The sequence below is a fragment of the Microtus oregoni genome, unplaced genomic scaffold, assembly GCF_018167655.1.
Source record: "Microtus oregoni isolate MIOR12 unplaced genomic scaffold, Mior012 000017F_ref0000208, whole genome shotgun sequence".
Lineage (NCBI taxonomy): Eukaryota > Metazoa > Chordata > Mammalia > Rodentia > Cricetidae > Microtus > Microtus oregoni.
The window spans coordinates 7,370,792-7,382,700 of NW_024543076.1; the positions used below are offsets into that span (position 1 = coordinate 7,370,792).

Sequence of the window (11,909 nt, forward strand, 5' to 3'; positions counted from 1 at the left end):
CCCAGCCTCCCCTAAACAGCAAATTAAAATCAGCCTACATAACTCCAGACCCTAGCTCCAAAAACGAAAAAAAAAATAGTTTTCATTTCTATTACTTTAAAAACTTCAGGGAGGGCCGGGGGGTGGTGGCGCACGCCTTTAATCCCAGCACTCGGGAGGCAGAGGCAGGCGGAAAACTTCAGGGAATATATATTTAGTGTCACCACTATTCACCTCGCTTTTGGAAGGTAGCATACCATATACTCTTCTTTCTACTGGATATAGGTGGTTTTTTGTGTTTTGTTTTTGCCTTAACAATAGATTGTAGGGGTCACTCCACAGTTGTAAATGGAAAGCTTATCTACACAATGGCTGCAATATTTCAGTGTTTTACAGTACCCTAAGCTTTCCCCTAATCCTCTATTGAGGAATCTGGGAGATGATTTCTAAGGATTTGATATTACAAATTGTGTCGTGATCAATACTCTTGCATACCATTGCAACTTTTTACCGCTATACTTTTGGGATTTTTGCAAGTGGGACGGCTGGATCAAAGAGGGAACGAGCCTATGTAATCCTCCCAAATACAGTCTTCTTTATTTCTGCAGTACAGACGAGGGAAGAAACCGATATACGTGGGCTGGGAGCTGAACTTGGAGGTAATGGTCTCTAGGTTAAGAAGAGAGGCATTCCAGGGGGCTGGGCAGAGGTTCGGTAAACTCACGTCCCGGTTCTTCCAGCCCCCTCCGCTACAAGTTCTTTCTTCTCTGAACGCCAGCCTCAGGACCTCTCACACGTCCTATTCCCTTCCCTCCCCGTCCCCATTAGTTAAATAACGAAGGGACCTTCCCGATGGAGCTCTCAATCCGGGTTCGTTAAACCAGGACCGGCGAGAGAGCTCTGCGCATGAGCAGATCCTGACTTCCGCCAAGGGTTCGGCAGACACACACACACACACACACACACACACACACACACACACACACACACACACACACACACACACACACACACACACACACACCCCGGGTTGGTGTGACGTCATCACAGCGCGCCGCTCCCAGGTGTCTTCAAGGTCGCTTTGCGGAGTGGGAGCACGTCTGAGTGACCGGCCCCGGGTTCGGGCCCGCGCCGCGTCCCTTTGAGCGAGTTCGCCGGCAACATGACGGGGTACACTGCGGATGAGAAGCTGCGGCTGCAGCAGCTGCGGGAGCTGAGGAGACGATGGCTGAAGGACCAGGAGCTGAGCCCCCGGGAGCCCGTGTTGCCACCGCGCAAGATGTGGCCCCTGGAGGGATTCTGGAATAACTTTCTGCGGGACGGGGCCGTGTGGAAGAAAGTGGTGAGTTCCCACGCCCGGCTGCAGCCGGGCCACCCCGACCCGCTCCTCTCAGTCCCATCAAGGCTCCACTCTGTCCATACCCCGGAGGACCCCCAGGGACAGTCAGTCCGGGTCTTAGGTTTAGCGGAGACTGTCACCTCCCCAGAGTCCCGCGCAGGGCTCTGAGTCCAGGAGGTGTTGGCCTCGGGAGGATGATGACCCTTGTTGGGCTGTCAGGTGTACCGAGAAGTCCGCCCATGGGTTTTAAGCACACGCTGTTCTTTCGGTTGTAGACACCTTTCCTCAGAGTAAACAGGCCAGACTTCACTAGCGTTCACGGGCTGTGGTTTTAGTATTTGAGAGCACGGGAGCGATTTGTAAGGTTGTGGTTGTAGAGACCGGCTGACTCTGCACTTACTGTCAGAGGGCTTGCTGCTGTGATACAGCCGCAGGGATCGCCACGGAACACAGGGTTCGGTTCGGTATGCTTTGTCCGACGCCAAAGCCCCCTTTCTGTGCCTCACTGTGTACTGTGAGCACAGTTTGCTTTTCAGCTGCATTCCTCGACCTTGCCAGGCAGAAAAATCATCCATTCTAGGACTGGTTTTTATTTTAAGGGTTCCAGATATTGTCTTTGAATCTGTTAATCGAGTCACATCTGGGATGAGTAGTGAATACTGTGTGGGGTTTGCTTTCAGTTACTTCCAGTAATAGTGGGCTCGTGCTGTCTTCGAACCTAGTACTCTGCTGAGCTTTTGTATGCATTACTTCATTTCTTTATTCCTAAATGGTGAAACAGTTACTAATTCTCATTTTAAATGTGAGGAAAGAGAAACATTAAAAAAGAAGGATTTTTCTTCTGGTCACTTGAAGGAATTCATGTTGAAATCCACATGTAATCTACTTTTTTTACTATGCTACCAAGTATAGTGCAATGGAAATTAGCATAAAAGAGTACCACATACTTCAGGTGGTAAAATTTCATACTAATTCAAGCAGTCTCTTCCTTGTGTATCTGCCATTACCTGTTGACGTTAGCAGACACTGGTGGCAAGTTAAAAACTTAGCTAGTGATTTAATTGTTGGATTTTGTCTTGCTTTACTTTGAATGATTTTTTTTCTTCTATAATAATTTGCTATAATACATAGATTCTATGTATTTGTTGCCTTTCTCCTGAAACGGTGTGTTTCAGTCAAATCGGGATGCCATAGAAAAGTCCCTTTTTGTCCTTTGACTTTCTGTTTTAAAAAGGCGTGTCAGAAGAGATCTCAGTGAGTTTAGAACACCCGTATTTTAGTGAAGTCTTGCGTTTTTCTTGAACATGAATGCTTTATATCTTGCAGAATGCTATTTATCCTAAACCTTGTCTAGCAGTCTTGCAGAATGCTGCTCATCCTAAGCCTTGTTTGCTCTGGAGTCTGTGGATATCCTATAGGAAGTCCCAGAGTCAGTGAAAATACTGGAGTAGGTAGGTTAGCCCCAGTCTGTCAGGAAGTATATTTCATTTAGAAGTTTGTAAAGTAAGTACCACGCTGTTTCTTTGTTGGTGGTGGGATTTTTTTTCTTTTTCTTTTTTTGGTTTTGTTTTGATTTTTGTTGCACACACAATGGAAAATGAGGTATCCCATGCTAGGCATAGTAAGTAACATATGTTGATAATCAGAGCAATTCCAGAGGCTGAGTAAGGAGGGTTGCTGCGTGTTTAAGGACAGGTCTGCCTTGGCTAGAGAGAGGACCCTGTCTCAAAATAATAGTGAAAAATAAAAATGAGGGGTGGGTGAGGTTGGAGAGGTGACTTAGTCCTTGAGACCACTTGGCTCTTGCAGAGGACCCAGTTTGGTTTCCAGCACCCACATGGTGGCTCAAAGCCTGTCTTGACTCTAGTTCTAGGGGAGCCAATGCTTTCTTCTGGCTGACCTCTGAGGGCACCAGGCACACTCATGGCACACATACATACATTTATTCATATAAAACACTAATTCACATAAAATAAATAAATCTAAAAAATAAAAATTTAAAAAGAGTATATTTGTTTATTCTGTGTGTTGTGCTTTTCCCCAGCTCTTTAAGACATACCGGTCCAGTATCTTCACTGTCTCTCATATACTTGTACCTCTCTGGTTCATTCACTACTACGTCAAATACCACGTTGCGGTAAGTGTGTGTTAAATGTGTGCTTCACTTTTAATACTGTACAATAATTTCCTGTACGTGCCGTTTTAAGTTGATTTTGAAGTTCTTTGAATTCTTTTGCGTAAAAAGTTTAATGGAACTTCAGGACTCTTATATACAACTAGTTTCAACGCTTGCAATTCAAAAGATTACTCTTATATGCAACTAGCTTATGATTTGCAATGCATTTCCTTGTGGTAGTGTTTAAATGTCAGAGGGTCTAAGCCTGGAGTCCTGAGCGGGAGGTGGGAAGATGACTTCTACCGCCTTTTTAGCACAGGTCAGGTATATCATACCATTCAAAGCGGGTTTGTCATTGTTTCATGTTCCTTTCTGGGTTTTCATAATTGTCTTTCTTTAGAATCGAGGGTGACCAGAATTATTAACTTTTTCATGGAAAGATCTTGCGTGCGTTGTCCAGAGCCACTTGCCACAAATTAAAGAGAAGGAATAGCACGGTGTGGTTGGTACGTGGTGCTGGACCAACAGTGCTGATGGCCCCGTGTCGACTGTTGGAGCTCAGATAGTGTAAAGAGGACAATGCTTGTGTTCAGGGAGAGTTGGGAGCTGAACATATCTATTTGGGGAGCCTTAGCGACAGCAGCCTGGTGTAGGATATTGGAGTGAGGGAAGAAGGAGTAAGGAGGCTGAGGTGGACTGAGATGCCAGGACCCACATAAGGTGAAGAGGCTTAAACATCGAAGGGTGGGGTGATGGTGGCAGATTTGTTATATGTGAGGAACTTGGTCAAGTAAGTACACTGGTGGAAAGGGGGTGTTTCCATGAAAAGGGAGAACACCTTGGGGAATGGAATTAGAATTGGAAGTATTAGGGTGAATTCGTAGTTATTACAACGAATTCATAGGTAGATAGATAAATAACCGTGAATTGAATGTGGACGTGCGCTTGTCTGCTTGTTCACCCCGTGTGCCCATTAAGGAAGCCTGGCGACAGTGCTGTCCTGAAGTTACACCCTAACAGACAGCATCTCAGTGTTGTCGGCCGTGAGACAACTCACGCTGTGCTACTTGACAAAAGCAGCAAGAAGAAAGCAGCCTCCGCTTTGTGATATTCCTGCCCACGGTTCATCATCTGAACACGGTCACAAGGAGTCGTGAACAAGCCGAACTGGAGGGAATGGCCAGCGGAGAAGACTATTGCCTTGTTACCTTCAAAAGTGTTCAGATCATGGAGGTAAAAGAATGTCAGAAGACAGCCTGAAGACTTGGGTTCTCCACTTCAACCATGTGGGCGCCAGGGATCGAACCCAGATTGTTAGGTTTGGCAGCAAGACTTTGCACTATGAGCCATCTCCCTGGCCCACATTAGGTCTTTGGCACAACAAGAATGGAGTACCCAGTATGCCCTCTTCATTGTTATGGAAAGAATATATAAAAGTAGGTATTTGACATCCAGGAATATGTATTATGCTAGAAGATGGGTAGCATTCAAAGAAGAGTGTGGAGGGAACAAGTTAGCCGATTAGAAGGAAGATAGAAAGCCAGTGGTGAGCATGGCCATAAGGCCTCCGCACTGAGGAGATGACTTTTTACTGATCCAATAAGCTGAGACCAATCTAGGGAACGTTTCAAAATCTAGGGAGAAAACGTTATGTGTAACAAGCAGTGGAAACTCTCCATTCTGTGTCTGTTGAAACTGTCTCATATACTGCACGCTAGCCTTGAACTCGGAACCTGATGTCACCTGATGACATCCATGAGCTTCCACACCACTGTGGGACGATGACATGATGTCTGTGAGGGAAATGTAATAAAACATTGAACACAGACCGAAGGAAGCAAAGATCTACACCAGGTCGAACAGCTGGAGGCTGTTGCAGTTTGGTACACATTAGATTGGAAAAAAAGTGAACTGATAGCCGGGCAGTGGTGGCGCACACCTTTAATTCCAGCACTCAGGAGGCAGAGGCAGGTGGATCTCTGTGAGTTCGAGCGCACCCTGGTCTACAAGAGTTAGTTCCAGGACAGGCTTCAAAGCTACAGAGAAACCCTGTCTTGAAAAACAACAAACAAACAAACAAAAAGCAAAGCAAACTGATTTTGAAATGACATGTTTTCATGTCCTTCATAGTTCCTGGAGGGTCCATGTTGTCATGGCCTGTCTGATGGGTCAGCAGTAAGGTTAGTAGGGGCTAGTCAGGATTTGAAAACCCTCTACAACAATAAAATGAACTAACAGTTTCTATCTCTAAGGGTCAGAGAATGGTTTCCATTTCTGTGCCGATGGGCTTGAAAACCGTGTTCACGTGCAACTCCACGGCCTTTCCGTGTCACTGTTCATCTTATGTATCTCATTGCTGGAGAAGAACCCTGTCTTCTGGCCGCGAGTGGCCGTTGTGTTCTGGGCAGAGTATTGCCTGGGAAGTTAGTTTGTTAGTTACATTTTAAAGTGTACTTTTGTCTTAATTAAACTGCCATACCTCCGATAAAAGGTGTCCTGACAGCCTTGGAACTAACTGAACTTGAACTCTTAAGACAGTTCACTCATAGATGTAATCACATTCCTTAAGCACTTTAGACCCATTTATAAACTTTATTTGTTCAATCTTAATTTTAGGCGTTTATATGGTATATTGGTGCCCCTAAGAAGCAATGCTTTTCAGCTTCAAATCAGAAGTTTGTCCATTATACATTTTCATTATAATCCTGAGTCTCATCTGTTAGACTTAGAAATAGCCAGATTATCTTATAAACACTCTGACAGTAGAACATGGGTCAGCTCAACTTTTTCTTTTTAGTTGCCTATTTTCTACTAATTCTTTGACGGTTTCATACTACAAAGTGTTTTATATTCACCTCTTTCCCAACTCTTCCCACACCCACTTCCCTTCCCTACTCACCTTTAGTTACATTTTAAAGATTTATTTTCCATGTGTGTGTGCTTGTGCGTGCATGTGTGTGCGTGTCTGTGTGTATCTCTGTGTGGTGTGTACACGTGAGTATGGGTGCGTGGAAGCCAGAGGAGTCAGATCTCCCTGGAACTGGAGTTATAGGCAACTGTGAGCCAAGCATTGTGGGTGCTGGGAACTGAACTCTGGTCCTCTGCAACAGCAGTATGCAGTCTTCACATCTAAGCCTATCTCCAGCCCTATCCCAGCTTTTACAAGTTGGCATTTACCTATGTAGACTGAGTGTGGTTTCCTTTATCATCTCTAAGGTCGAGTTGTCTTAGGATTGAAAAGACATTTGTCCTCTAGGAGAAGCATATTTCATAAGCTACAATATTAGGTTGACAAAAAGAGATATTAATATGGTTTCTTTTTTTAGGAATTCATGCTTTCTTAGCCACTAGTGAACATATTTCTCCATTATTGTTTGGTGGGGTCTGGGACCACTTACCTTTTATTCTTTCTCCTGGTTTGTACAGGCAAATCCTGCAGCTTCATTGTAATAACACTTATTTCAAAACTGATTTCTACATCTCTCTGAAGACATTTAATATCTTCTTGACTTTGGCCACAGTTCTTTTTAGAATAAAAATTTTAAGTATGTATTGTTAATGTGTGGGTGGGGGTACAGCTGTCCTATATGTTTGTGGAGAACAACTTTGTGAAGTTGGTTTTCTCCTTTTATCTTCATGTGGGTTCTAGAGATGGAACTCGGGTTGCCAGGCCTGTGCTATTTACCTGGAGTCACCTCTCTGATCCTGGCCACAGTTCATATAATAAAGACATTTTATTTTCTTCGTATCATCATAGTCTGAGTTTCTCTCACAGTCTTTGTCCACTTGTCTTATATCAAGCCAATAATCTTTTAAATATTTTGGTATGGTGTCTTGTGCAGACAGACATACACGCTTTATGAACTTACTTGTTCTGCATTTATATATTAAGCACCTCTTATATGCAAAGCGCTGTAAATAGGGGATATATATATATATATATATATATATATATATACAGCAGATTGTATCCCTGCTCATGAAATGCTTATTCTAGTCTTGGATACTGGCAGTAAGCACACGATTAAGAGGCATGTATGGTTATAAGAGGTGATCAGTTCTCTAGAAGAGGAATAAAGACAGGAAGCTGCTGTTTTAATTGGGCTTTTCTCTGGAAGTAACACTAAACGGACCTCACTGGAAGGAGGTGGGAACAAGCAGATAGCCAGAAGTGCATTTCAGGTAAAGGAAGCTGGGACACAGCAGGCTTTATCCATGTGCACAATAGCTTGGGACCCATTGTGACTAAGGTGCACTCAGGGAGGGGGTGGTAGTTAGCCAGGGGTGAGGTCTTGGAGGGTTTAGAGATCACAGCAAGTACTCCATCTTCTTCTCTAAGGATTATTAAACTTTGAGCTAAGATGCGATCCATGTTGAAAGGATCATTCTGGCTGTGTTGTTGGGGCGTTAGTAGAAGACAGGTGGACAGTAGGTACCGTTGGAGCAGTCCTGGCAAAAACTTCAAGAAGCATGGGCAAGGGAGGTCCTGTTAGCTGGGGAGAATCACTTGGATGCAAGGTATATTTTCAAGGTGGTTCCAGCAGGATCTGCTGGGGAGTTAAGGCTTTTGACTTTTAGCACTGAGGGAATACAGGTGCCATTAGCCAAGACAGGGAACACGAGGAACAGCAATTGTGGAAGGAGGGAAAATTCAGTTGTGGGTGTGACGAACTTTGAGATGCCTAGTGACATAAGCAGAGATGTTGAATTATTATTAACAGTAATGTGGGCCAGAATTCTAGGGAAATTTGGGGCTTAAGTAAAAATTTAGGATAAGATCTAACATATTTTTCAGAAGAAATTCTAACACTCTAATTTACACAGAGTTGTTTTTATTGCAGGCAAAACCATATGGCATCGTTGACACGAAGCCCAAGATATTCCCAGTAAGTCTCAAAACTCCAGTTTTTCACTTGTACGTTATCCCCTCCCATTCTACACATGATTGCCAGGTTCATCGGGATAAATGCCCTTTCTTACTGTCAGCTTAAGTGTGTTTGTGCATTATTGGAGGAGGAAAAAGGATAGTATGAAGTAGCAACTGAATTTGAAAACGAGGAGTGGACACTATTTCTTTTTTTTAATTGTTATTTATTGAGCTCTACATTTTTCTCTGCTCCCCTCCCTGCCTCTCCCCTCCCCCTTCAACCCTCCCCCAAGGTCCCCATGCTCCCAATTTACTCAGGAGATCTTGTCTTTTTCTACTTTCCATGTAGATTAGATCTATGTAAGTGTCCTCATTGTTGTCTAAGTTCTCTGAGATTGTGGTTTGTAGGCTGGCTTTCTTTGCTTTATGTTTAAAAACCACCTATGAGTGAATACATGTGATAATTGTCTTTCTGTGTCTGGGTTACCTCACTCAAAATAATGTTTTCTAGCTCCATCCAGTTTTCTGCAAAATTCAAGCTGTCGTTATTTTTTTCTGCTGTGTAGTACTCCATTGTGTAAATGTAAATTTTCCTTATCCATTCTTCGGTCAAGGGGCACTTAGGTTGTTTCCAGTTTCTGGCTATGACAAACAAAGGTGCTATGAACATAGTTGAGCACATGTCCTTGTGGCACAACTGAGCATCCTTTGTCTATATATCCAAAAGTGGTATTGCTGGGTCTTAAGGAAGACTGTTTCCTAATTTTCTGAGAAATTGCCACACTGAAATCCAGAGGGGCTGTACCAGCTTGCATTCCCACCAGCAATGCAGCAGTGTTCCCTTTTCCCCACAACTTCTCCAGCATAAGTTGTCATCAGTGTTTTTGATCTTGGCCATTCTTACAGGTGTAAGATGGAATCTCAGAGTTGTTTTGATTTGCATTTCTCTGATGACTAAAGATGGCAAACATTTTCTTAAGGGGAAACTATTTCTTAACCATGTTTTATGACCTTGACTGCTCTAGAGCTGAAGGAACACCCCCCCCCCCCCATCCCCAGCTTTTCAAGGGTAAAGGACTACAGCGGAAGCCTGAAGCGGTACCTTTTGTTAATTCAAATTTAAATTAAATTGGGTGTGTTGGGTCACACCTTTAACCCCAGAACTCCTCTGCTGTGTCAGGAGGATATCTGAGTTGGAAGCCAGCTTGGCCTACATAGTGTGTTTCAGGACAGCCAGGGCTATATAATGAGTTCCTATCTCAAAAACAAAGATTTAGTATTTTGACATAAAGTACTAAATCTTGTAATGATAAGTAGTATTTTTTTGATTGTGGCAATGGTCTCATAGGTATATCCACACTTAAGTTATATTATACAGTTTAAACATGCACTTTATTCTGTCTATGGTGCTTTAATTTTTAGGTCCTCATAGAAACAATATACATATATATTATATATTATCAGTTGGTTGTTGGAGAGGCTGTTGTTTACTATGCTAAAATATAGTTTCTGTCTCTGCTTACACGTAATGAGTGAACTGCCATAACTGTAAATCCAGAAACTTCCATTAAGTAGCTTATGCGACAGTGGTCTGTATCAATGCAGCATGAGACTGTTAGAGAGAGCCATCAAAACTGGCTCACTGTCCCTATCGGAACTCTACTTCAGGAAACTTCTGTTATTTACGGACATGTGATGGATGTGTGTCAGACCCCAGGTATACTCAAAATAGGACGTTCACTTACTGGTTTTGTCAGTTGACTAATTAGTATTTATTCTTGCTTGCCTGGTTATTTATTTAATTGTGTGTTTATTTTGCCATTCATGTACAAAGGCTAAGGCCTGGCCCTGTTTTAAAGACCTTATCAGGGGGTTTGTTGAGTTTCTTTTCTTTTTTTTTGCTATAGTGGTTCTTTCCTGTTTCCATGTTGTTGACCACTTCCAGAATCTTCCATTTTGAGAAACTACATAATGGCCATCTAATTTAGACTAGAACAAGCTATGATAGTTCTGGCTTAACAGAACTTGCTTTCTCTCTCCTGAGGTGATAGACTAGTGTCGGTTAGGCTGTCCTCTCCAGTCTGTCTTTTCTCAGTCCTTATTAAGATGAATGCCAGAGTATAATAGCTTTTCCATACAGTGTCTGAGCATGGAGCAGAGTACAGTGAGCACCTATCCAGGCTTAATCTCTTTCTGAAAACTGGAGGTGGAGGCTGAGAGTAGATGGAAGGAATAAGATACTAAATCTTATAATGCTGTGTGTTATTATCTGGATCTCACAGGTGTATCCATACTTCAAAATTGTGTTATACAGTTTAAATATGTACTTTATTATGTCTATAACTTTTTATGTTCTAATGCAATAATTTGATTAATTTTGTAGCTTTATATATATCAGTATAGGTGAAAATATAGCATCCAAATTGAAATATTTTTAATTATTTATTTTTATGTACATTGGTGTTTTTCCTGCATGTATGTCTGTATGAAGGTACCAGGTCCCCTGGATCAGGAGTCACAGGCATGTGAGCTGCTATGTAGGTGCTGGGAATTGAACCTGGGTCCTCTGGAAGAGCAGCAGTGCTCTTAACCACTGGCTGGAGCCATCTCTCGAGCCCCCAAATTGAAATGTTTTAAGTAAAATGTTTGTTTGGTTGGTTGGTTTTTTGAGATAGGGTCCCTATAGATAGTCTTGTCTGTTCTGGAACTTGCTGTATAGACCAGCCTGGCTTCATACAGAGATCTACCTACCTCTGCCTCTAGAGTGCTGGGATTAAAGGTGTGTACCACCATGCCTGGCTTAATTTTGAGTTAATGAACGGTAAAATATGTTTATAGTCATTTGTTGTATTAAACAAATGTTGAAATATTTCACAACAAAATGTATATTTAATGAAAAAATTTATATTAAGCATTTACTTGTTTTTCCTAGGGTGATACAATTCTGGAGACTGGAGAAGTAATTCCACCAATGAAAGATTTTCCTGATCAACATCATTAAAGAGCACATAAAAACTTAAAAGACTTGTGTAATAGCAAAAGTCTCTTCATATAGTGCTGTATTTACTGATCTGTTTCCTGGAAGTAACTAATAAAGCTTATTCTCAGAGTGCTGTTATTTTCTTTCCAGAGTCGTCTGATTTGAGACTAACAGTAAAAAGGCAAATACCAAACAGAGCCATCAGCATGCAAAATACGTTTTAGTCACAATAGATTTGTTTATGTACTGATTTGGCAAGAGGATATGTAGTGATATATTTCATTTGTATTTTAATAAATAAAGCTTGCCTGAAGATCAGTGAGTAAAATAAGTCACACTGATCAGCCTTCCAGACCAGGCATTGGTGACACACACTTTTAAGCCCAGTAGCCACACTAGTTTGTCATAGATACCGGGTGGTAGTGGTGGTGCATGCCTTTAATCCCAGCACTAGGGAGGAGTATAAAACGGTGAAGACAGCTCTCACAGTCTCATTCTGAGTTTCCTGGAGGCAGGATCAGTCGTTTCAGACTGAGGTGAGAGCCAGTGACTGGCTGCTTTGCTTTTCCGACCTTCAAGATGAACCCCAATTATCTGTCTCTGGGTTTTTATTAGTCGTGCTACAAGG

The 11,909-nt window shown here is 42.4% G+C and overlaps 1 protein-coding gene across 1 annotated transcript; it reads left to right on the forward strand.

The window, feature by feature from the left end:
• Nucleotides 1-1,006: 1,006 nt before the first annotated feature.
• Nucleotides 1,007-11,410, forward strand: Ndufb6 (NADH:ubiquinone oxidoreductase subunit B6). The gene is made up of 4 exons (XM_041667653.1): nucleotides 1,007-1,321; nucleotides 3,363-3,455; nucleotides 8,276-8,320; nucleotides 11,234-11,410. The coding sequence occupies exons 1-4, from the start codon at nucleotides 1,142-1,144 to the stop codon at nucleotides 11,300-11,302; spliced, it is 387 nt and encodes a 128-aa protein (XP_041523587.1). The 5' UTR covers nucleotides 1,007-1,141; the 3' UTR covers nucleotides 11,303-11,410.
• The last annotated feature ends 499 nt before the right edge of the window (nucleotides 11,411-11,909 follow it).

Excerpts from the sequence above, each read along its gene's own strand:
- Ndufb6 (XM_041667653.1), top strand. The coding sequence starts at position 1,142 with ATGACGGGGTACACTGCGGATGAGAAGCTGCGGCTGCAGCAGCTGCGG. Across the intron at positions 1,322-3,362 it reads GGGCCGTGTGGAAGAAAGTG|CTCTTTAAGACATACCGGTC; the intron begins GTGAGTTCCCAC and ends GCTTTTCCCCAG. Across the intron at positions 3,456-8,275 it reads ACGTCAAATACCACGTTGCG|GCAAAACCATATGGCATCGT; the intron begins GTAAGTGTGTGT and ends TTTTTATTGCAG.